Source organism: Megascapheus bottae, chromosome 12, assembly GCF_031878675.1.
Source record: "Megascapheus bottae isolate mThoBot1 chromosome 12, mThoBot2.hap1, whole genome shotgun sequence".
Lineage (NCBI taxonomy): Eukaryota > Metazoa > Chordata > Mammalia > Rodentia > Geomyidae > Megascapheus > Megascapheus bottae.
Window position 1 is genome coordinate 13,322,869 of NC_143520.1, and position 27,797 is coordinate 13,350,665.

Below are 27,797 nucleotides of genomic sequence, written 5' to 3' on the forward strand. Positions count from 1 at the left end.
GTACAAAGCCTTAGTTTTCAGCAGGATGACATGCAATCAGACCTCCATGGCTAGAAAGTTCTGCAGCAAGCTCTCAGCTTAACTGCGCTGTGGCTGCCAGACCCAGGCCAACTTCCTTATCAGTCCAGCTCTAGCTCCCACAAGTAACTGGGCAGTCAGGGGCCATGCAAGACATGGTCAAGTATAAAATCCTGGCAGTAGAAATCATGGTCTTCACCTTGCATTCCTGTTCATAAAGAAGTTACCAACAACAGGTTGTGTAACTATTATTCTCTTAAATTTTCAATCTATGTGCCAGCCTGGAGCATGGATTAAATAACCAGATGCCACTGAAAATGTTCCACTGTTAAACATAATCAATGTTGTTCAGATCATGTTGACCCTACAGCCAGTATGTTAAATGCGAAAGAGAAATAACATTCCTAAGATCAATGGGACATCATAGTTCCTTCTGTTCTTTCTTCTATGAGTGCAACTGTAACCAAGAGAAGGGTTTTAGAAAGGTTAAGAGTTAATGTCTGTGCTGAGTTTAAAGTAAGTGTAGGAGAATCAATCATGATTATTATTAAGGTAGAATGTCTTCAGTATAATTAGTGTCTTTAGCAAAGGAAGAGGTCCTTGGAGCAGAAGCAGGAATGTGTAGATTAGAAAAGCACAGGGAATGTACAAGGCAGAGCTGAACGTGGCGTACTCGAGAAATATCACCCAGATTCATCCTATGGAAGCTCTTTCTTCCCAGAAAGAGAAATTTGAACTTACATTGGGAAACAAACAAGAAAAGAAAAAAAAAACCCTCTTGATAACTTGAGAAGTGGCATGTGACTGGGGGGAGAGAGGGATGCACTGGTGGGGCAGGGCAGGAGGATTGAGTCTTTGATTTAGGAAGAATCGTAAGGTAGGAGGACATGAGGAGATCTTGGTGGAGGACAACAATCTTGCACAAGGTTGAGAAAGCTGTTTCTGAAAAATATAGCTGTTGCCCATCAACTACAGTTAAAGCAAACAATCCAGTGAGTGTGGGACAGTAAGAGAAGGAAGAATAAGAATGAATGAGATACCCGATGTGAGAACAAAGCTCAGATTTATTTATTGAAATTGTTCCCATAGGAGAGCCTTCTGTTCCTTCCCTATCACTTGGTGTGCTTGGTGTGTCAGTCTAGTACCTAGGGGACAACTATTCATGCTCTTGCAGCCCACATCCTAAACCACATTCTCAACTCAGTTTTTTTTTTCCTATAGGAAAGATGATCAACCTTGTGTAGTTCATCACCAGAGCATATGCCCACTCTCTTAACTTGACATTTGCTAAAAGCTCACATTTGTGTTGGCCATTAAGATTGGTTTTGAGGTAATAGTCCAGAAAGGCAGGTCCAATGCAATCACTGATGTTTATCACATACTTTTTGCAGCTATGATACCACATCAAATGAAGCTAATAAAGAGAACATGATCATTTGGTGATCACTTAAGTGAAATAAAGTTTTGTTCCCCCAAATCTTAGGAAATCAGCGGTTGGACAGTGTTCAGTAAGTAGTACCGATGTTTATAGACTCTCCCAATTCAAATACATCTAACAACCTTGCCTTTCAAGCCTTTTTTTTCATTTCCCCTCTATTACCCAGAGCCATTCCAAAATCCTGAAAGAATTTTGCAAAAAATGTCCCTTGAAAAGTTTAAAGCATGAGTTTGTAAACTCATCAAGAAAACAAGTAAAGCCTGACATGTGGAGGGAGTATTCACAGGATCAGATAAGGAAGTGATAAACTAGAAAAGGCAAGGGTGCTCTCATCTCTTCCCACACATTCATAACTCGTACCAAAGTAACCACCAAAATCCACTTTTCTCCCTTCTTCCCACCTGCATGGAAAATCAGGTCACATTCTGTTCAAACACAAAGAATATTTAAAGAAAATATGTGGCTTCCATTGGGTCTTATGCACATTGCTTAGACCTTTACTGTTGACCTTTACTGGATGCCTAATGGGAAAATGTTTGTGGTTCACAATCTGTCTACAGTGACTTGGATCATTGCATATGTATGATGTGGATGACAGAACAATATTACATGAGTACAGTACCAGCATAGCAAAGTATATAATAGCAACCTGTACCTAAAGCCACACCCTGCTCTGGTTAGAGACAAGGACCATCCTGTTCTGTTTAGGGAAGGTAATCAACTCATTTGTAACAGCCACTTTCCACCCCCATAAGTAGTATTAAGTTTGAACTCAGGGCCTTGTGTTTGGTAGGTGGGTGCTCTATCCCTTGAGCCACACTGTCCAGCCCTCTTTCGCTTTATAGTTCAGATAGGGCCTTCTGTTTTGTCTTGGACTATGATTCTCCTACACAGCTGGTAGAACAGGCACACACCACTAAATCCATCTTATTGGTTGAAACAATGTCTTGGTAGCTTTTTGCCTGGGTTGGCCTCCAACCATGATTTTCCCAATCTCTACCTCTTGAAAAGCTGAGATTATAGGCATGAGCCACTGAAGCCAGTTCATAATGTCTTTTTAAGACATTCTTATAATATGCAACTTGTAATGCAGTATTTCTTTGCCTCTTGCATAAAGGATGGTGAATACAAATTGTGAACAGTACCATTTCATATTACCTACTCGATTTCTCCTGCTAGAAGAGTTAGAACAGGCCCTATGCATTGTGAGATTCAGGGGTAAACTACAATTTCATCATCTAAAATATTTTGTTGCATGGAATAATCTGTTTGCCCTGAAAGGCAATTAAAGTTGAAAGAAGAAACCATCTACTGCAAGAAGCTGGGTGTCCAGGGCAGTCCCTCTGTTCTGTGATGCTGAAGAGTCAAAAGTAATGGCCACCAGAATCATGCCTCTGCCTTACCTCCAATGATGATCCATTCCCACTGCCTTATACCACTGTCCCCTAGGCCCTCAGTCCTCTCCTTCTTTACCTCATTTATCTACTCCCTCCTGTTCTATGGGAGGGTGTAGACACAACTAGTACTTGGTGCCTGGTCTTCTTTTTAAACATTTTTATTGTATAGGTGATGTACATTTTCTCAATTTATTCTTTAGCTTACGTCTCTTTCATTCTAGAAATTCATCCAGGACCTCATTGCCCCCACTGTAAAGCATAAGTTTGAAACGAACAGCAACTATGTGTACTGGACCTACTTCCGATCTGCCAAGGCCCTTTTGGGACTCTAATAAGACCATAGGTCAAGGTGATGGGGAATACCTTGATAAGCAAATGGATAACAGGTGGGGCCCTCATGTCAGTAGCCCACAGAATGTTCCTGTCAGACACATTTATAATGCCCGCACACTTCCTCTGCAACATTTATACACACAGGCACAATTTTTCAAAGCATTGTGCCATAATAATTGTCTTTGGCCTGTTTACTGCCAAAACTAGTTTCAGTAAAGCATTAGACATGCAATAGAAAAAAAGAATGAGAACATTAGGCTCCTGAAAATAAAGTTATTAGAATGTAGGCAATAAAGGAGATGAAACTGCACATTGAGACTAATATGTAGTGACTTTGGAAGCTGTTTGAAGGGAACAGCCTAACAGGCAGAACAAAAGCAAATTGCACCACCCACAAAATATGAACACTGTGCATTTTTATGATTATCTACAGTGATTGCTTTTCCTCTGCAGTATAAGATAAATGACAGTCAAGTCAAAGCTCAACATTTTCCCTTAATGCTCTAAGTCTAGGCCTCGAGAACTGCACAGCTGTCAACAGTGTGTTCATCCTTTGAAATGAAAATGATGTATTCAGGTGCTAACTGTATACCTCTGGGACCACATGGCTCTTCATCAAGGACCAATGCTGCTTGATGCAGCACAGAAAAATCCATCAAAGCACACTAACTGAGGCCCTGAAATGAGCATCTTTCCTTCCTCTTGTGTGAGCTTTGGCCTTACAAGCAGGCTTATTTACCAGTCAAACTCAGGTCTCCAAATTGACTTTCCTGCTAAGTTTGACTTTTGAAAACACACCCCCCCACACACGCACACACACACACACACACACACAGAGGTGTGTATCATATGTATATGTATATATATATACAAATATGTATATGCCTATACATGTAAAACCTTTTGCCACTTGTATGCTCGGGTATTTATGAGAAATCATGCAAACCAAGTTACTATATGCTTCTCATTCTTGATTTTATCTCCAATAGCAACACTCAGCATCACTTCTTCCAGTTCTATTATCAGTGACTAGAAATCGAGAGACACACCATTGCTTGTAAATAAACATACTAGAGGAAGCAGATGCCTCTCTCAGAGCCACCTAGGATGACAGAAGCAGGGTTCAAACACAAACCAGGTTCACCCATGGTCTCAACTATTGGGCGCCATCTGCATACCTCTGTTAATAGCTTTAGCCCTCATCCAGTGACTTAGGTCAAAATGGTGACACCACTTGTTATGCTGCTGCTGTTGCTCAGGAATATGGCTGGGTGACCTGTTGGTTTCCACATCTCTGAGATCCCCACACCTTCCTACCATCAGTCTGCTCTAAACCACCATCAATTATTGAGGTGGGATCTGAGACACATTGAATCTTTTCAGGAGACTGTGCTTCCAATAGTCACAAAGAAAAGGATAATGGGAATAGTAAAAATCATGTGGGCAGGTTTGGTTAGAAAGACGTTATCAGTCACACCTGTTCTTATCTCCCTGCTTCTGATCACAGTGTTACCTTAGGAACATCTGCCCTCTCCCACCTACTGACCGCTCATTCATCAAAGCTCAGCTCAAATATTAATTATCTCATTTTCCTGTTCAGAAATAATCAAAACTTCTACTTCCTTCCTACTACAAAACTTTCTCTTTTTGTTCACTACTACTGGCTATCTGCTCTGGGTTAAAGCTGACAATCCTATGCTAGAACTGTACTGTCAGCATATTGGAGCGTGGTCGGGGGAAATCATAAACATTTGTCTCTACGGCGATGAGCCCTGATTTCGAGTATGATTCTGACCATTTACCTTTGACATAAAAAAGACTCTCATCATATTTTCCTTGACCAAATCATGCAGTAAAAAAACTATGAGACAAACTCCAATGTATAATGTTCACCTCTTATATTTTCTTCAGATTTGATGCCTTAATGGATTGCTTGACCTATTTCAACTATAATCTGAGGAATCACAAGTGTAAGTATATATATTTAAAACAGGGTCTTGCTGTCTGTCCTGGAATTCATTATGTTAGCCCAGCTAGTCTACAACTCTAGATCCTCCTACTTCCACTCCCCGTGAGCTGGGATTGTAGATGTGTACCACCATACCTGGCTAAGTGGCTGTCATAGTTTTAATCTCTCTGAACAGTTGCACTAAAAGTCAATATAAACAAGAAAGGTTGAGGTACATATCAGAAACATATTTTCATTCATTCCTAAGAAGGGATGTTCTTTTTTCAAGAATCACACATCTGTCTTTTAAAGATTTCATACCATCTGCAAACATCATATGGCATATCTGACAGACACTTTGACCAAAAACATTGAACTCTGGACAAGAAACTTGGCAGAAAGCTGCACTTTGGTTCCTATTCCAACTTCATTTGCCAGATAGGAAATTCTACCATAACTCAAATAATTCATATTATCAAATTCTTGATCGTGTATATAAAACATATGCAATCTGCACAGTAGGGCTTATTTTCATTATTGTCTATTTCATATATGATATGAAAAGAAAATACTTGAATGACTCACCCATATAGGCTCCATATAGGCCCCATAGAGGCTCTGCAGCAACTTGTATAGTAATTAATTTAGTTCGTGTTTTCATTTCTTCCTCTCTTACGTCCTCTTACTCTTACTGTGGATTATTTAGAAATGATTCTGTGATGCTTTGTCATTTGATCACTATGGATGTCAGCCACAATGTCATTATCACACCTAACAACATTAACAGTAATCCACACCCACCCATTAATCCCACAGGGATCCCGCTGAAGAGACACAGGTTCATTTCCCTACAATCAGCTCGGAAGCTTTTTATAAACTATCTACATGCAATTGGCTACTCCACTGTACTTTTAGAACAAAGAGGAACACTTGTTCCTTAAATGTTGCCCACCTTTGAATTTCATTTTTAGAGAGGAGGTGGTGCCTATCGCATTCCTTTATGTTCATAAAAGGCAAAGATCAAAATCACTGCACCCTGGCTATAACCGCAACTACAGTTCTTTGAGCCCTGCCCCAGATCCCAAATGGGGGTCTTTTCATGCATGATTTCAATGTTGATTCCCCAACAATTAGATATTCCCATCACTCATTTATCAGCTCACTTCTCTTAAAACGATTTTCTCATGAATATTGGCATGAAATAATTTGAGAAAGATGGTACTTTCAAAAAACAACAAACAACCCAAAAACCACATTTTTCAAAAGGTTACTGTAGATTTATTTTTTCTTACCCATTAGAGACAAATGGACATTTGTGGAATGAAGTGTCTTTCTCTGAACCAATATTGAATTGTCCGTTGTTGGTGCTCAGTCTCTCCTGGGAGGTACTTAATTAAATCAGACTCGAGAGGTTTCCACTGTGTTTTTTCCTCAGACCCTCTTATGGATTGCAGAGGCATTTACAGTAAACACAACTCTAAGGGAAGATGCTGCTGTACTGTTCCTTAGTCTGGTCTCTGTCACAATTGCTCATGCCTCTGATGAGGCTGGCATATTTTCAGGTCAAGAGGTGGTCAAGGCTCAGAGATAAGGGAAGTGATGGCTTTTCGCAGGGAACAGAAAAATTGTGGTAAAAAGACACAACATACCCACTAAACAATGCTCTAGCACAAATTCTACATAAATTTACTGAAGTACTTACTCAGAAAGGACTTGATGCTAGGTAGATTCAAAGAATTCAGAGTGAGAAAATGCAGTAGAGAATTCAATGTATAACTCACAGAGTTATGAAGAGGGAGGGAAGGAGCAGTGAGAGGAGGCATAAATGAGAATATTGAAAGGGGGTGATGTGGATCAAGATGCTTTCCATTTATAAACTGCTCTGTTAAATGGAAACTCTTTGTATAACTACCTAAAGATGATTTCAAAAAGGTAAAATCCCTTCCCCCCCAAAAAAAGAATTCTGTCCTAGTTTCTGAGGGCAGAACATGCTAAGAGTAAATGTAGCTGATGGGAAGAGCAAGCAATAAGATTATGTCATCTATGTGCCCCAGGCCTTCCAGTGTTATCTTTATCCATGACCTGAAAACTGGAAAGAAATTATACCAGTTGTGAGGAGATAGCTCCTTCAGTAGTTTGAGGACCCATACTTCCTCTTTCCTGGAAGAATCTTCCTCTCCTCCCTCATCTATTCCCTTATCCTCCACAATCCTCTTCCTCTTCCACATCCTCCTTTAAAGCCAGAAATGTCTGATAAGTTCTTCAGCTACATTTGTGGACCACAAATGTACTAGACACAATGCTATATTGTATTTTAAACTCTACAAGGTGCACTTTTTTTTTTGGTGGAAGTAGGACTGGGGTTTAAACTCAGGGCTTCACTCTTGGAGTTGTTAAACTACTTAATCCACACCACCTTTTGCTCTGGTTATTTAATTAATTAATTTTATTTTTGCCAGTTGTGGAGCTTGAACTCAGGGCCTGAGCACTGTCCTTGGGTTTTCTCAAGGCCAGACCTCTACCACTTGAGCCACAGCACCACCTCCAGCTTTTTCTATGTATGTGATACTGAGGAATCAAACCCAGGTGTTTGTGCACACTAGGCAAGCACTCTACCACTAGGCCACACTACTCTTTTCCATCATTTTTATTTCTCCACTGACTATGGGTTCTTGGGTTGGTGGTCCTTTCACAAACTATTGTCCTAATGTAATGTCCACAAATGCCACTTTGAGCAAGTTATGGAATGCAAAAACCTTCTGGATTTTATAATCTATCAATTATATTCAATCATTTTGCCTACAATTCATTCAACATTGGCTTTTTTTAGGTAGTTTGTATTTGGCTTTTATAATATTAACAGTTTATTTAGCTTTTCTATACCTTCTTTCTTTTTTTTTGTCATAGGGCTTGAACTCTAGCCTGGGCACTGTCCCTGAGCTCTTCAGCTCAAGGCTACCACCCTACCCTTGATCCATAGCCCCACTTTCCATTTTCTAGAGATTAATTGGAGATAAGAGTCTCAATGCTTTGCATTGCCCGAGCTGGCTTTGAACCTTGATCCTCAGATCTCAGCCTCCTGAGTAGCTAGGATTACAGGTGTGAGTCACCGCTCCTAGCTTTTTTCTTTCTGAGTTTTGTCAGCTTAGAAAAATATTTCAGAAATTCTATTGGTGACTAAAATCTCAGAAGTACTTGGTACCCTTCATTGAAAAATGGCTTCAGTCTGCCGTCACAAACTTGTAAGACTGAGGCCAATCATCATAGACGTTTCCATCACTTGAAGAGAAGAAACAGAATTAAGATGTTGGGCACCACCCTTCCCCCACAAGAGAAAACAATTCTTGTACAAATTTTCAGCAAGTAGAACCTATACATTGTTGTACCAGAGGGATGAAGATACAACAATGCATGAATCTAAATTTACCATGACCTCAATTGAGTTGGTTGCTATTTCCATATACTTTTGTATTTTTGTGGAGGAGGTGGTGGAGACTGGAAGAAATTTGTTAAAAGCATTAGAAGACAGAGTTGCATCAAGACACTCTCTGTTGATATGGTCACAGTGTTCTTACTATTCAGTTGAGGAGGGGTGAGATGTATCAGTGCTGTCAGCAAAGCACACAGACTCAATAAAGAATGCTTTCTAGGAGAAAGTGTTTAAATGCTGTGGTTTGTGCATTACTTATTCTTAAGTTTAACTCCTAAGACCTCTTCTTTACTTTTATTTATAAAAGATTTCTTATCCTTACGCTTAAGGGGCTGAAAGTTTAGCATGTCATTTTCCAGAATACTGATTAGATATAACTGGGTGAATTTTTAAAAAATTAATAAATGACTTCTATTATGAAAACAGTAGTTTGACTCCCACATTCTTTTCATAGCAAGAGACATGAGATAAATTGTCTTCTTTGAATTTTCCCTAAATAAGGTCTAGATGCACACACATATCTCTAAATTTAAACCTGATTACCTTTCCCCTCCATTTTTGTCCATGACTAATCAACTTAAAGCCAGAATGTTTCAAATATGGTATGTTCTTTATTATCACTATTTCTCAGGATAAAATTAGCTTTACAAAGAATGCAAAGTAATGTATGCTGCCCAAATGCAATCTATCCAATAGGTGGCCAAGCCCTGCCCCTTTGATATGTGAGATTTTTGTTCTTTTTTTTCATATATTTTTATTGTAATTAATAGAAGGGTTACATTATATTTCTGGATAAGTGGGACTGCATTAAACTGCAGAGCTTTTGTATGGCAAAGGACATAGCTAGTAAATTAATTAGGAAGCCTACAGAATGGGAGAAGATCTTCACTAATCACACAACGGATAAAGGCCTCATATCTAAAATATATCAACAGCTCAAAAAATTGAATCAATCCAAAACTAATCTCCAAAGTAACAACCATCCCATTAAAAAATGGGCCAAAGACTTAAAGAGAGTCTTCTCTGAAGAAAAAACAAAAATGGTCTATAGACACATGAAGAAATGCTCAACATCTCTGGTCATAAAAGAAATGCAAATCAAAACAACTCTGAGATTCCACCTCACTCCAGCTAGAATGGCCAGGATCAGGAAAACTAGTAACAACAGATGCTGGAGGGGATGTGGCCAGGAGGGATCACTACTACATTGCTGGTGGGAGTGCAAACTTGTTCAACCACTATGGAAAGCAGTATGGCAGTTCCTCAAGAGATTTTTGTTCTTAATTGATTGGTTCATTGGAATGATTCAGTATTAGCCTCCTATTTATACTGGTGTAAGTTATCCGACATAAGCCACTCAGATTCCCCTTTAGGATACAGCTTATTACTGACAGACAGCGGGAAGTCTTCAGCAAAAGTGCCCTTTATGCCTGTCCAAAGTTTCACCAAATGACTGGCAATCATCTTTCTTTCTTTTCTTCTATCAGCTTTATAAACAAGTAATCTATATCTTGAACACCAACCACTTTCTACTCTCCATGAATCCCTATAAGGGGTCACTTCATTCAAAGTTCTTCCTAGATAGGTGCCAGTGGACTCGTCTGTAATCCAAGCTACTCAGGGGTTGAGATTTAAGGACTGCTAGGAAAGTCCATGAGACTCTTCCCTCTAATCACACACACACACACACACACACACACACACACACACACACACACACAGAAATGGAGCTGTGACGAGTGACATGGCCCCATCCTTGAGTTTTTAAAAAAAAGGATCAAAAGTTCTTTCTAGAAAGATACCAACTCTCCTACAATTGTCCAAATATGGAATACAGAAACATCAGAACTAGGAATCACCTGACAGTTATTCTGTCTCTTATTTTTTAGATAAAGAGCCCACCCCCCCCACACTCATACACACACACTCACACAGTTTCACAACCATCAGTGCTCCAGTAGTCTCTTTGCACTGATTTGCCTTGTAATATTTGCTTTTGTCTTTTTCTGAATGTTGCTTTAAGTATAGAAAGTACTCTCAAATGATTTTTTCACTGGTACAAAGAGAAGAGCTGAGTGTTCTTCCTACGGGTAAATGATATCAGACCCAAGGAAAGTTTACTGTATTCCACATGTCTGTTTGAATCTAGAATTATGGATGAGATCCCTGTTACGCCATGACAAGCCCTCCCCACCATCATATTCTCCTTTCCTTTCTGGGTTTTTATTCTCACCAGAGGCATGTATTATAGCTGGAAAGCCTCACTGCAAATGTACTGTCCTTTTCCTGCACTGGAGTTGAGCTGTTCATTCCCTAGGAAAAATGCCCTTATCTACTGTTTCCTTATAAGACATTCATTTGTTTAAATGGCAGCTGTGGTGTCTGACATCTTACTGTCAAAATCTGCCCCTCCCCTGCAACCCCAGTAACAGGGTGCATCACTTCTTACTGCCCAGAATTCTCAGAGGGAGAAGCAGTTAGGAGTGGCAAGCTGTCACAGTCACCAGAACAGGGACAGAGTGCTAATTTGCAGAAGGAAGTTGTCTTTCCAATCAGAATTTATTCTCAGGTCACGTAGAGATCTACCCAACTACTTTGCAAGGTCCTCAAGATATAGCCCAGGGAATCGAGTGTTGACTAATTCTAAATGACAGCATATAACTCAGGGCCCATTTGTAGCAGCAAATAGCAGCAACTAAGAGAATCAGCAAAAAACACTTTTAGTGAAATTACCGGACTTTCATGCAAATGCAATGGGAATGTCTCGCTGAAATTGCAAGACCACGAAGGCCTCATTTACATGGCAAATAAAATGCTCAAGTTCTTCCCAGTGCCAGTGACTCACATTTGTAAACCTAGCTACTCAGGAAGCTGAGACCTGATGATCATGGTTCAAAGATAGCCAGGAAAGTCCATGCTCTTATATCCAATTAACCACCAGAAAACTTAAGTGGAAGAGCTTAGAGACAGAGCCTAGGCTCTGAGTTCAAGTCCCATGAACAACAAAACCAAACACGTCCCCCCTCTTCCCAGTTCTATTCCTGTTGAAGGTTACCAAATTTTAATTACTAAAAAGAAAAGCCTAATGAGGTCATGAAAGAAACTACTGATATTTGTTTGATGCTCATAAGAGCACACAAAACTCAGTTTCAGTGTGATTTGCATTTATATATGTATAGCTATTTGGTACGCACACAGATATATACATATGCATACGCACATACATATATGCATACAATAGAGATCCATTTTATTCCTCTTTGTGGGAAAAGTTAGGCCACAAGAAAAAAAATAATAAAAGATCCTAGTTGTTCATGAAACAAGTCCAACTTTCTTTATTGTTCTTAAATGTTTTAAGGATGGGTAAAAATTAAAGACAAAAACAAAAGCTGGGCAAAAGTGGCTCACAGCTATTATCCTTAACTACTCAAGAGATTGAAATCTAAGGATCATAGTTTTCTATCTAGCCCATCTCATTAACCACCAAAAAGCTGGAAGTGGAGCCATGGCTCAAGTAGTAGAGTACCAGGATGGATCAAAAAATTTAAGGGGCAGTATCTAGCTCCTGGGAGCAAGCCCCAGTACACACGCTTTCATATTCTCTCTCATATTTTCTCTCTCTCATTCTCTCACTCTCTCTCACACACATACACACATACACTCAGAGAGAGAGAGAGAGAGAGAGAGAGAGAGAGAGAGAGAGAGAGAGAGAGAGAGAGAAAGAAAGAGAGAGAGAGAGAGAGAGAGAGAGAGAGAGAGAGAGAGAGAGAGAGAGAGAGAGAATGAAAACAAAACAAATTCCAAGCAGAGACAGTCCCAGTCTGAATGTTTTTTATAGGTTCACCAAAGACCAGCTCTTCACACACTACCTCATAAGGAAATCAGCAGAGCTCATTAACTGTGAGGCGGGCAAGCATTGGTAGGGAATTAGGAAGGAGGCATGGCTCCAGGAGACACAAGTTAAATAAACAGGACTTTGTCATTCAGGATACTACTCCTCAATTTGGGAAGAAAGAAAATTTAAAACGATTTATATTTTATTGGGCCGAAATAAGTGAACTAAGTAAGTGTCTGGATTGAACACCATCAAAGTGAATTCCAAATCAAAGTGTGGAAGGAATCACCAAGATTTACAAAGATCAATCAGCTCCAGATACTGTGTGTGGTCCTTGGTTTATAAAGGGAGAATGAGATATGGCTCAGGTCTGTTGGAACTCAGCTCTTTGATGTCAGTAGGCGAAAGGGAAGGAAGGAACCTCCAACAATGTCATAACAATGGTGCTCTGGGAAGATGCCATGTGGCTGCTAGAAAGCAGGGAATGAAACATCTAATTAAATGTTGAATTCGGTATACTACAATCACATGGCCAGTAAGAGTCAGGGTGTGTGTGTGTGTGTGTGTGTGTGTGTGTGCATGTGTGTGAAATTCCATAAATAATACATCACTCAGAGACATCCATGCTCTGATACTTCCATGGCTCTTCCTGGTAGCTTTAACTTCTTTTGTGTAGTACCTGACTGTTTTCTGGAGAAAGTTGCAAACTTGATGGAAAGGGAAAGGTGCTATTATTATTTATTTATTTTTCTTTTGCAAAATGCGGACTTTTCAATTTGGGCTCCTAACATATTGCAACTTTCTGAAAAAGTAGGTGATTTTATGAGATTTGTAGACAAAGGAAATTTCCCCTCAGTGCTTCGCATATATCCTGGACTGACAGGAGGATATGCTTAAATGCTAATTTCACATTAACTCAAGGTGCTATTTCTTCAGTAACAGATAAGAGAGAAAAAAGATGCTTATGTTGCCATGGAATAACAATAAAAGCATTTGGTGAGTTAGCATCCCAATTAATGGAAATAGTCTATCTTACTGATACAAAGAAATATGACCATGTTTTGTTCATTTATTATCAATCAAAGTGATTAACCAATAGTTTACATATTTGTCAAATATATAAATCAAACATATGTAAATATATCAAAGAGTATTCATTGAGTTCACTCAAACAAGGCTTACTCAATCACCACTGTGGGTAAGGCACTGTGATGGATGCTATAAGACTGATCACCACTCTATACTTTGTAAAGTTAAAGCCACAAGTTCATAAAACATGATAGATTGCTACAAGTCTCAGGAATAACACACATGGGAAGGGAAGGAAAGATATGCAGATCAATGAAAATGGCAATCGCTTTCAATAATGGAAAGGCTACTGTCAAAATGATCAATCATTAGCTAACTACAAAGTAAAGGTTACAGTATATTTTTTGAGTTGAGGAAAACTAACAAGTTGCAATTTACTAGAAGTTTAAATGCAAGAGGAAATAATTAAGCTAAAAGATTTTTTCTGAATGGTGGCAAGATTACCCTGGGGCATTAGTGATTACTTATTACTAATAGTAGCATAATATATACTCTTAGGCATATGTGTGCGTTTTATGTATTATTAGACTTTGAAATTCCAAATATAACTTTAAATCTTCAAAATATATAATAGAGAAAATTTGGTCCTCACATATGGTGAATAAGCATGAATTTAAAAGAGATATGGATAAGAAAGTCTTCTTAATCTTGCAACTACTTAAACCCTCAGATGCCCATAGATAAAGGAAGAATCAAACTATGTAGCAATGTGTTAAGAACAGGTAATTAGTTGATAAACCTAGTTAATCATTGACACACTTTATGTAGCTATTTATATATTTACTCATATATCAGCAAAAATAACCACTAAATTATTGTAGAGCAATGTCAGTACCAAGAATAGGAAACAGTGACAAATTATCTTGGCTAACGGGAAGTTTCTATTGTGAAGATAAAAAACTAGAGTTGTATGTTAGTAGGAAGTGAAAAGATAATGGTTTTACCAAGAATTTACTCTCATGTAACTAAGACCCATGATGCTATTAACAAAGTTACTTCAGTGTGATCAGAGGATATAATTTTAAAACTATTAATTCAAAAGAATGTGTGTTACTACTAGATAGTCATTTTGAAGAGCTGCCATAACTTGTACAGATTTTATACAAAGAGTCAGAGAACATAAACATGAAAGCTAGAGAAAGGCAGATGAATGGAATTTAAATGTATCTTGACCAAGATAATAGGTGGGCAGAGCAAAGGTTTTTTCTTTGTATGTAGTTAAGGGTTTACAGTTAAATAAGTAATGAGTACTTTTCTTTTTGGACAATGTCTAAAAATATTTGTCTTCTTATTCAATATTTGCTGGAATATGGTTAACTAAAATGGTTAGAGTCAGAACTGGGACCCAACAGTGGAGTTTTGGGGGGGGGGTAAATTGCATGGGCTGAGGCAGAATTCTCTCATCATTACTACTGTGGATCTGCAGGGGACTGTTTTTAGAAGTGGAGGGTCTCTTTCCATCAGAATAATTCATGTAGCAGCAGTATTATTAGCTAATAATCTGACTTTTCACATTTTTCAATCTTGTATAAACTGGAAATAATGGAAATCTTAGGGTGGGCTTCTGGTATTAGATTGTATGCATTGTGGAGATGGTCTGAAGGAGTAGTTGACAACTTTGGCTTCCCTCTCTCCAAGACTAGCCAGGTAGCAGGGCCAAGGCTACACAAGTTTCACTATCGCTGATGAGTCATGTCTTGGAAACAGCCAAGCCAGGCACAGATGACAGTGATGTCACTAGAAAGAAACAATGTGAAGGGATCAAATCTGCTGACCTGTATGTGTAGTGGGATGTGCCTCAGGTGTTCCCTAGAGAGAAATGATCACTACTTCTTCAGACAACATCCAAGTCAGGAGAGAGGAAGCTAGGAGCGTAAAATATGTCTCTGTTTCTCAGTTCCCAGTTCATTAGGACAGAGAATTTTCAGACAGGGATTATGACTCAATCTACGTAAAATGCAGTGATTCCAAGAGGTGAAGTGTGGAAGATTGCTGTGAGTTTGGAAGACAGTTTGGTAGATTTTCAAAAAGTTAAACATAGATTGGCCAAGTCATTTAGAAATTCTATTCCTAGGAATATGTCCAAGAGAACTGTGTTGACACACAGCCATACTCAAATGCTAATATCAGTATTAGTCATAATGGTCAAACAGTGGAAATAAAGCAGTTGTTAAACCTGATGAACAGACAGACAAAATGTGGTCTATCTACATAATAGAGTATTATCTGCAATGAAGTATTGCTATATACCACTATTTGGATAAACTTTTAAATTATCAGGGTAGCTGAAAAGACCAAGTCACAAAATATCTCATATTGTTTGAAACCATTCATTTAAACTGTCTGGAGCAGGCAAATCCACAGAGACAGAAAGTAGGATAATTATTACACTTAGATTAATAATTACAGGAACTAGTGTGTGGGTGAGACTGTTAATGAACATAAATTTTCAGGGTGATAAAAATATGCCCAAATTGCTAAGTGTCAGTGGCTCATGCCTATAATCCTAGGATAATATCTCAGGAGGCTGAGATCTGAGGATGTGGCTCAAAGCCAGTCTGGGCAGGAAAGTCCATGGAACTCTTATCTTCAATAAACACCAAAAAAAAAAAAAAAGAAAGAAAAAAACTAACACACACACACACACACACACACACACACACACACACACACACACACACACATACACCCCAAACAAAAAAACCTCAGAGACTCCGGAAGGAATGCTGTGGCTTAAGAGTAGAGCACTAGCCTTGATCAAGAATGCCCAGAGATGGAGCCCAGGCCCTGAGTTCAAACCCTAGTATCAACACGCACACACACACACACACACACTCCTAAACTGACTGCAATGATTGTACAACCCCATGAGATACTATAAAGAACAAAATTGCATAATTTGAAAGGGCAAATATTATGACATGTAAATTATTTTCATTCAATTGATATGAAAATTAATGTGCTAATATACATGAAAAAAATCTCTAATCCCATATATGGTTCACTATCAAGCATGAGAAAGAAATCCTTAAATCATTATAAATTTAAAACTTTCAGTTACAAAAGCAACACATACTTTTTTTAAAAAGGTTAAGACTGAGCAACTCTGCAGAGATGTCATTTCTCTCAACCCAGACAGAGATAACATATATAAAGGCAACTCCCTTTCTGTGCTTTTCTAGAGCTTACCAACTGGAAGAAAAAAGAAAAAGAGAAAAAAAGGAAAGAAGAGAAAAAGGAAGAAAAGAAATCATTAGCACCGTGCCTTGCTTTTTACTATATTTATACAAGAATTAACAGTGACATATTAGCATACATTAGCATAGTATATTAGCCTCATCAATGTCTTTGGGACTACAGCAGCAGCACAGGCTGGATTAGAATCATGACACTTGAAGATTGGTTATGTATCATGGTTGCATGGAAGAATCACATTGGGAGCCTAGAAAAGCCACATTTGTTCTCCAACAACACTAAGTAAATCAGAATTTCCAAAGAAAAGTGGAAAGGTGGGGTTTCAGTCATACTTCAGGTCTCTTAACGAATTGATAGCTATGGTATCAATCTGGTAAGATACTAGGATTAAAATGAGACATCTGCCATTACAGATTGCAGTCCTACCTTCCAGCAGTGTTGACTTGTATGTATTTACATGGCTATAATTTTCAGATTTGTGGGTATGGTAAAGTTAAATATCTTTTTATAGTTTTGCTTTTCATGTAGATTTTTATACCACAGTATTGGCTATTAAATCCTGGGCTTGGCAAATATTTTGCTAATGAATCCATGTCCCCAGTCCTTTTACTATGTATTTTTTTTTTTAGATTGAGTATTGGCTACACTCAAACTCATGATTTTGCTGCCCTGTATCTATTGTATCTATTAAGAGTCTTGTCAAATAATTTTTACTGAGTGGCTGGTATTTCCCTTTCTCATTCCTGAGATGTCTCTTTTCACATGATGTAAATCATGTTACTTAAAGAAAAACCAAGGCTTTCGCTTTGACTGTTGAAAGCAACGATTGACAACCTGACATTTTTCTTAGTTCTGCAGATATATTAAACTCAATGTCACAACACGATGAGGTAGACATTATCACCATTCTTAATGTACTATGTGAAGTTACTTCTTTTCTCCTTCCCTTTTTCTCCTTATGGTTTATCTCATGCTGTTACTGTATCTGACTTTGGCATCTGGAATACTATATATACATTTGTTTGTTTATTTGAAATAGGGAAGGGAAGGTGAAAAACAAGATGTTTGGGAGGGGGTGAGAGAGAGGAAATTGGGAGAAAATTATGGGAAAGGATATCAATGTTCACGAAGTAATATACTTACTATCTGACGAATGTAACCCCTCTATACATCAACCCATGTGATAATTTTAATACAACAATTTAAAAAAACACTCTTTCATAAAAACACACTTTCAACAAAAATGCTATTTACCCTCTTTAAAGTTTTGTTTTGCGATAGGCTTTCACTAAGTTGCCAGGGTTGGCCTTGAACCTGTGTGAGCCTTTTGTCTCAACCTCATGAAGGGCTTGGATTATAGGGATGTACTGTTATGCTAGCCTTAAATTTTCTTTGGACCTGACTCTATGTATGCAGAAAATGCTGACATATGCAGCACTTTTGAGATGGGTGTCTTTTTTTTAAATTGTATTTTATTATCGGGATAATGTATAGAGGTGTTATAGTTATATTCGTCAGGTAATGGGTACATTACTTCTCAAACCTTGATACCCCTTCTCATGTTTTTGTCCTCCTTTCCCTCTTTCCACCCTCTCCCAATCATCTTGTTTTCCCCCTTCCCTATTTCAAATAAACAAATATACAATATACCAGGTAACAAAGTCAGATACAGTAACCACATGAGATAAACCATATGTTGAAACAAAGAGAAAAGAAATAACTTCACATACTACATTCAGAACAGCAATCACAAAGATAAACCATGGCTCCCCTCATCTGTAATAATTAATACACATCTAGGACTCTCCTAGCAGAGGATCACAATACCTCAAAAGCTATGTACATAGAGTCATATGGGATGAGACTAAACGAAATAAACTCTAGGATATGGAAACAAGAGGTTTTAGATACTTCAGAAAAAATAGAAAATTAGGTACCAACAGTTAGAATGCTTCCTAATGAGGAGGAAAAATCATAGAAGAAAATTGCTTGGAGATTGAGTTAACATAAAGAAGTCACCAGTAGGATACTAGAAGTTCTTTTCAGCCAACATTTTTGTTCATGAGGTCAAAAGACACCTAGAAGGCTTATCTGCAAGTCACATGAGACTGGGCTGGATAAGCACCTCATGTTATAGTTCAGAAAATCCTGCTGGTTTAGGGCAGTATCTGAAAACAGCATGAGGAGGTCTTCCTGGGGTAGGGTTACATATACTCTGAGTAATTAGGTATGAAATAAATCATAAATGAAATATATAAAGATGAAATGACTTTAGGAGAGGAGGGTCCAGTCTGGAAGCAGCTTCCATGTGTGAATCAATCATCACTTATGCAGTGAAAGCTGCTCATAATGCTTACTGCGTGGTGGGATGGAATGCCAATTACAGTGTGCTGGCTTCGATCAGGATGTGATTAGAATATGACCAGAGGAATTCCAGTGGACAAGTGAAAGAGAACAGCAAGTATTGGTAAGAGCTGACAATGAAGGCTGTGTTTGCAGAAGAGAAATTCAGAGGTGTTTTATTAGAAACTGTTATGTTCTGAAGGACTTTTCACTAGAGAGAGAAGGGACCACTCAGTGTGTTTCCTTGATGAGAGAAAACAGTCTGAGACTGAGATGTCAATAAAGCTATTAACCCTTCACCCAGTAGGTACACACAGACACATAACCCTTCACCCAGTCGGTACACACACACAGACACAGACAGACAGACAGACAGATAGACAGACAGACAGACATGCGCACATGTAAACTCTTCCATGTCCTCCCTCTCCCACTTCCTCCTCTTCAGACAGCATAGGCCTTACAAGTGTTTTAGGAGTTTCTAAGTCAAATTAAGAATCCTTAGTTTAGAAGTTGAGAGCCAGGTTTCATTTAATAAAAGAAGATACATCTTCTGGATCCCCAAAGTGATATCACTTGATCCAGTAACCTAAAAGGTCCTTCCCAGCAGCAGGATTCCCTAGACTAAATGAATGTTTAAACAATTTCACAATAGTAAGACACAACTTTAAAATATGATTTTTAGTCTCCTTAATGTGAACAATTTAAATCTGCACTACCAGTCATATTCTACCAATCAAGGCAGGATCAAAACGAGATCATTCAGGCACCTTGATAATTTGTTAGATGCTGTTGGAAAAGCTTTGATTCACTAGCTTGCCAATGACAATAGCAACAGGTACAGACATTACTTATTGTGTTGTAAACAGAAAAATATTTTTCTCTACAAATTGAAAAACTTGGGTGCACCAAGGAGCATGGTTGCTGGAGGTCTACTGATTGGCAAGAACAGCTCTTTTCTCATATTTGGTTAAGAAGACTTGTCTAGGAGGACAGCACAGGTCACCTTCCAGGGTCCACCCACACCATCTGGGCCTTAGTGGGACAGAACTTGTTTATTCTGTGGAATTATGCTCTAGATAAAGTGTAGGTATCTGAACTCAAGAGCTCTTACACGTTAACCTCAGAGAAGGAGAAGAGCTGATCTCAATTCTAATTCAAATTCTACTCTTGAAAGGAAGAAAGCAAATTCTTGAGAATGATGTTTCTTTCAAATGCAGCTTTTCAGAAAGGCTAAATAGAAAGCACTATCATTCTGAGAAATAATTCCTTAAGCTTCGCTTAATTTTTTTCTATTGAATTCTCATCACTAGTTCTGCTAATAATGTTGAAAGAGCTCCATCCGTGAAATAATTACGATGCATTATACTCAGAATTACTCTACTGTTCCCTACCTACATAGATATTAAACTATAATGAGGTTTTATAAATGGCTGTTGTCAACACTTGGCACTGCTCCTTAGAAATGATTTTCATTAAAAAAAATCTAAATGAGCTATAAGGTTTAAGGCAAAGCTATTTGTGTGGGGGGCCAGAGAGGGGAGGATAAGAATTCATTAATGGAATTTTGGTGATAGACATAATTCACTAACTGGCCCCAACTTTACCAACGTTATTTTTCTGCCCCAACAGAAAAGTAACATAGTACTCATTCATTTCTCTACTCTGTGTATATCTTACTGCTTGAGCTTCTCTTTCAAAGCACCCTGTCAATTTGACATGCATATTTGTATTCCTGTGAGTGAGAGAATCATGGTTCAAAGCTAGACTGAAAACTTTTCCAGATCCTATCTCAAACATAACCAACAAAAATAGGACTTAGAGATGTGACTCTAGTGACAGAACATCAGTCTAGTAATTTTGAAGCCCTGTGCTAAATTTCAATATCTCCAACAGACAAACAAGCCAACAAACAAATCCTTCTTCCTACATGGAAGAAAAGCCTATCAGTGGAAGACTTGGAGTGATTGGAGGTTCTTTTTGATTTTTTCCCCCTAGATCAAGGATTAGTCTTAAAGACAAAGATTGATGACATTGGACCTATTTTCTTTTTTTTTATTTTTTCATATGAATTTTTTATTTTTATTGTAATTAATAGAAAGGTTACATTATATTTGCCAGATAGAAGGTGTATTACTTCACAAACATTGATACCCCCTCTCATGTTTTTGTCCCCATTTCCCTCCCTCCACCACCTCCCCTCATCTTGTTTTTACCCCTTCCCTATCCTACTTCTCTATTTGTTAATGTGATGGTTAACAGAAAGTGTTTCTCCTATTTTCCTTTATCTTCTGACTTTTGTACAAAGCTAGGAAAGACCTTTCCTGTACTAAAATTATATAAATGAGCAGCTTTGTCTTATTATAAGAATAGTAAGAATTATAATTATTATTATTATAATACATGAAGAATAAAAATATATCTTCCAAGTAAGCAGAAAAAATTTGACCACTAATACACAATCTGCCTATTATAAGATTTGTTTGTATTCCTTGTTCATTTGAAGTATTCGTACTACCTCAGCTAAGCGAAAACCATCTATAAAGTTTTCCTACATTGGGGATACCTGTTTAAATAAATGACCTGTATGAAATATTCTGTTTTTCTATTCTGCCTATCCATTCATAATTCAAAATATACAGAAAGCTTTATAGAATGCATTATGCTTTGCACTATGATATTAGAAATGAGCTATAGGAACCAGTTTTCTGAAGAACTTTTGGCAATAAATATTTAAAGGAGGATACATGTTTCTTTATAGATCTATGATAATTTTAGCAGTCAACATTGGACCTATTTTCTATAGGAAGAATTGTCAAATTTCATAAAAACATGCCATTTTCTTTGAACAAAAAGCCAGCTAGACATTAAAGAGTCATAGAGATTCATAGGTGTTTATATTTTCTATATTCTTTAGCTTTTTATAGAGTTGTTGGTAAGAAGTACTTAGGATGAATGGTGGATTTTAAACTTTAATATGAAATAGAATCATCACCAAGACATCAAAACACAGATAACCTAAACTCATCATAAAGTTTCTCACTCGCAACAACACAATATACGTTTTTCTCAGCAGCACATGGAACATTTTCCAAAATAGATCACATCTTAGGCATAAAACAAACCTGGTCAGATTCAGAAACACTGAAATTATTCCATGCACACTCTCAGACCACAAAGGCATCAAATTGGAACTGAACACACATCTCCACCAACAAAAACCCTGTAACTCATGGAGACTGAACAACACATTGTTGAATCACCAATGGGTCATCGAAGAGATCAGAACAGAAATCCAACAGTTTATGAAATTTAACAGTATGGAGCACACAAAAATACCAACTCCTTTGGGACACAGCAAAGGCAGTTCTCAGAGGAAAATTTATAGAGCTGAGTGCCTACAACAACAAGTTGGAAAAATTGCAAACCAACAAGTCTCACCTTAAGCTCCTGGAAAAAGAGCAACAAACCAACCCTAATCCCAGTAGAAGAAAGCAAATTATTAAAATCAAAGCAGAATTAAATGATTTGGAATCCAAAAAAACTATAGAAAGAATCAACAAAACAAGGAATTGGTTCTTTGAAAGAATTAACAAAATTGACAAGCCCTTAGCAAATCTTACCAAAAAAAGAAGAGAGCATATTGAAATAAACAAAATCACAGATGAAAATGGTAATATCACGACAGAAATTACCAAGATCCAGAATATCATGAGGGAATACTTCTCAAACCTTTACGCCAACAAATTTGAGAATCTAAATGAAATGGATGAATTCCTAGCCAATATTAACATACCCACACTGAACCAAGAAGAACTAAGCCAACTCAACAGGCCTATTTCAAGCTCTGAAATAGAAATGGCAATTAGAGAACTTCCACCTAAGAAAAGCCCAGGGCCAGATGGATTCACAGCTGAATTCTATAAGGTCTTCAAAGCAGAGCTCACACCAATACTCCTCAAGCTCTTCAACGAAATTGAAAATGAAGGTTCCTTACCAAAATCATTCTATGAAGCCAGTATAACCCTCATCCCCAAACCAGACAGAGATTCATCAAAGAAAGAGAACTATAGACCTATTTCTTTGATGAACATCGATGCAAAACTTCTCAACAAAATACTGGCCAACCGTCTACAACAACTCATCAAAAAAATTATACACTATGATCAAACTGGATTCATCATGGGGAGGCAAAGCTGGTTCAACATACGCAAATCAATTAATATAATTCAACATATCAACAGGAGCAATGACAAAAATCACATGATTGTCTCAATAGATGCGGAAAAGGCATTTGACAAGATCCAACACCCCTTTATGTTAAAAGCTCTGGGAAACTAGGAATCCATGGAACATTCCTCAATGTAATAAAGGTTGTGTATGAGAAACCCACTGCTAGTATTACACTTAATGGCGAAAATCTAAAGCCATTCCCTCTAAAATCAGGAACGAGACAAGGATGCCCACTCTCTCCACTCCTCTTTATCATAGTACTAGAATTCCGAGCCAGTGCAATAAGGCAAGAAGCAAGCATTAAGGGGATCCAAGTCGGGAAAGAGGAAATAAAACTATCCCTCTTTGCAGATGACATGATTCTGTATTTAAAGAATCCTATAGACTCTACTCCCAAGCTCCTTGAGCTGATTCAAAACTTTGGAAGAGTAGCAGGCTATAAAATCAACCCTCAAAAATCAACTGCCTTCCTTTACGCCAACAGTGAGAGGAACGAGGCAATAATCAGGAAAGAAACTCCTCTCACAATAGCCTCAAAGAAAATAAAGTACCTAGGAATTAGCTTAACTAAGAATGTAAAGGACCTTTTTGATGAAAACTTTAAAACCCTAAAAACAGAAATTAAAGCAGAACTAAGGAAATGGAAAAACCTCCCATGCTCCTGGATTGGAAGAATCAATATTGTGAAAATGACAATCTTGCCAAGGGCTATCTACAAATTCAACGCAATACCCATCAATATCCCAATGGCATTCTTTAAAGAAATAAAGAGGCAATTCAAAATTTCATATGGAATAATAAAAGACCCCGTATAGCAAAAACACTTCTTAGCAGAAAGAACAGCGCTGGAGGAATTTCAATTCCAAACTTTAGACTCTATTACAGAGCTATAATTCTCAAAACAGCTTGGTACTGGCACAAGAACAGGCCTGAAGACCAATGGAATAGAACTGAGGACCCAGATACTAAACCATAGACCTATGGCTACCTAATCTTTGACAAGGGAGCCAAAAAAATAGAATGGAAGAAAGACAGCCTCTTCAACAAGTTGTGCTGGCAGAACTGGTTAAGCACCTGCAGAAAACTAAAGCTGGATCCTTCTTTGTCACCTTGCACTAGAATTAACTCCAAATGGATCAAAGACCTGGAGGTAAAAGCTGACACACTGAAAACTTTACAGGAAGGAATAGGAGATACACTAGGCCTCCTTGGCACAGGTTGAAACTTTCTTAATAAGGACCAAGAATCACAACAAATCAGAGAAAGGCTGGATAAGTGGGACAGCATTAAACTGCGGAGCTTTTGTATGGCAAAGGACATAGCTAGTAAATTAATTAGGAAGCCTACAGAGTGGGAGAAGATCTTCACCAACCAAACAACGAACAAAGGTCTCATATCTAAAATATATCAACAACTCAAAAAATTGAATCAATCCAAAACTAATCTCCAAAGTAACAATCATCCCATTAAAAAATGGGCCAAAGACTTAAAGAGAGTCTTCTCTGAAGAAGAAATAAAAATGGCCTATAGACACATGAAGAAATGCTCAATATCTCTGGTCATAAAAGAAATGGAAATCAAAACAACTCTAAGATTCCACCTCACTCCAGTTAGAATGGCCAGGATCAGAAAAACGAATAATAACAGATGCTGGAGGGGATGTGGCCAGGAGGGATCACTACTACACTGTTGGTGGGAGTGCAAACTCATTCAACCACTATGGAAAGCAGTGTGGCAGTGCCTCAAAAGGCTAAACATAGAACTCCCCTATGACCCAGCAATTCCACTACTTGGCATTTACCCAATCATCCAGAAACAAGGGCATACTAAATCCACTAGCACAGCAATGTTCATTGCAGCACTATTCACCATAGCAAAGATATGGAACCAACCTAGATGTCCCTCAGTTGATGAGTGGATCAACACGTTGTGGTATTTGTACACAATGGAATTCTATGCTGCTGTCAGAAAGAATGACATCGCCCCATTTGTTAGGAAATGGAAAGACTTAGAAAAAATCATATTAAGTGAAGTAAGCCAGACTCAAAGGAACTTAGGCTCAATGGTTTCCCTCATTCGTCATAATCAGTAGAAACCTTGGGCTCTACTAGCAGAGATCTGCAATAGAGCAAAATCTTGATACATAAGGACATATAATGTGAAGCTAATTGAAAGGACCTCCAGGATATTGAAACAAAAGCCATATAATGAATGATTGTTGTCCTTAATGTACTATGTTGTCTCTCATCTCCTTTGTTGTCCCTTGGTTATCTCATATTGGTATAGTATCTCACTTTGTTATCTGATATATTGAATTTATTTGTATTTGGTTATTTGAAATTTGATAGGGAAGGGGGGAAAACCAAGATGGGTGGGGGGTGCAGGGGGGGAGGGTAATGGGTACCAAGACATGTGAAAGGGTATCAATGTATGTGAATTAATGCATCTTCTATCTGGCAAATATCATGTAACCCTTTTACTAATTACAATAAAAAAAAAAGAAAAAAAGTTTCTCACTCGCTGGGTCTAGGATGATACCCTAGATCTTCAAAAGAGATCCCAAGAGATACAGCTAGAACTGCCCTTTATGAAATCTGGCAAAGAACACCCTGACATCTGATTGTAATGCCACATTTCCTTGCTTTGGTCAAACTTTTATGGCAGCATCATATTCTGCACTGGTAATTAAACAAGTGGGAGACCTTCTGTAACCTTGCCACATCCCACTTGCCTGTGCTGTGGAATCCCTTATTCAAGAATGTTACTCTATCCTGGGATGAGAGTGAAATTGCTTATTGACTCTCTCCTCCACATCCCTACTAAGGATTTGAAGCAAAATTTTCAACAAAGAGGTCTCCAAAAGCTTTTGCAGGAACCATGGGGTCCCGTCAGAAAGACGATTGGTATACTCACCAGAATGGAAATATTCCCAGCCGTGTGGTGATAAAAACCATGGCGAACATAATAAACAGGAGAGAACATATTTTCTGAAACTTGGCATAATTTGCCATTTTGGCAGCCTGTAAAATGTAGGAATATAACACACGAATGCAATTAAGCTGATAAATGAAAAGCTTCCTTCAATATGTATGAGTCCCCTATAAGATACAGCTTATCAGATGCATAAAATTGCTTACTACTTTAAAATGTCATGCATCGTGCCCCAGTGTTTATAAATTACATATAAGTTGAGTGAATTGCAGCACTAACCATAAGTAGAATGTTTGACTGTCATGAATTTTATAAAATATTCAGCAACTTGAAAAATTCAATTATATGCTTGGCTTCAGGAAAACAGACAGGAAAAGTATTAAAAGGGAAAAAAAAACTTTTGCATTATGAATGATCTTAGCAAGCTAGAGACACCAAAACAGAAATTGGGTCTCACAAATCAACATAACAAGTGTTATATCAACCCTTAAACATTTTATAGATCCAAAATGCTGAGGTCACAAACTATAAAGAAAACATGGAGACTTTCCGCAATATTTTTTCAATTCTACTTTGGATTGTGGATTTTCTTTAAATAGGTTCAAGGATTATTTCCAGGAGACAGCTTCTTGGCTTAGTCTCATAAACTTAGAAATAAAGAAAGTGTCAAGATCATATTATTTTGGCTAACCCATTTTTTTGAGGGGGGGAGTTGAATTTTCCGTGTTAAGAATTGGTTGCAAAATTTATGGCAGTGATTTAAGTGACCACTTTTTTTTTTGCCAGTTGTGGGGCTTGAACTCAGGGCCTGAGCACTGTCCTTGGACTTTTCTCAAGGCTAGAGGTCTACCACTTGAGCCACGGCACCACTTCAAGCTTTTTTCTATGTACGTGGTACCAAAGAATCGAATCTGGGCCTTCATGTATGCTAGGCAAGCACTCTACCATTAGGCCAAACTCCCAGCCCCTTAAAAGACCACTTTTACATGAAAAATTAGTGTAGGAAGAAAGCCACACCCTTTTCTCTGCTCTCACTTTTTGAGATGGCTGTAAGAGTAAGAGAATTTTGAAGAATCTTGCTTGATTACTTTTTTTACACTTTTATATGGAATGCACAATACCTACTATCCACAGTTGTAAACTGAAGTTCCCTTGTTCCACAGGCATAATGTTCTTTCCTACTCGTTGGAAAATTAAGTTAAATGAGTCATACTGGAAGAAATTGGTGACAGCATCTTCAGAAGTTGTGATTTAATGGCTTTGAGGAGTGTACAAAGCAAAAGGAGAAATGTATTTCTAAGAAGTAGTAGCTTCAGAGTGGAAAACAGGATTATGGGATCTAATTTTCATGAATAGTTGGAATATAACCCCAAAAATTGTGTTAAAGAAAAAAGTATGTTTACCTTCTTCTGCCTTAGACAAACCAGGTAATTCTTTTATGTTTACTTATTAATATCTAATATATAAGCAGTCACATTAACTTATCATAAATGGCCAGGCCCTAGATCCCATTCTAAAGTTTCATATTTTAAAGTTTTCAAGTATTATTTAGTATATCAAAGTAGGAGAAAAATAAGGGAGGAGATAAAAATGTTTGGCAAGAAATA

At 37.9% G+C, this 27,797-nt stretch overlaps 1 protein-coding gene across 2 annotated transcripts in view; it reads right to left on the reverse strand.

The window, feature by feature from the left end:
• The window catches only part of Cers6 (ceramide synthase 6), a 246,672-nt gene that overhangs the window by 12,828 nt on the left and 206,047 nt on the right, over positions 1–27,797 (reverse strand). For both annotated transcript variants that reach the window (XM_090342703.1, XM_090342702.1), the window contains exon 8: positions 26,173–26,279. In XM_090342703.1, the coding sequence (XP_090198829.1) occupies positions 26,173–26,279 (107 nt within the window). The remainder of the gene's footprint in view (positions 1–26,172; positions 26,280–27,797) is intronic.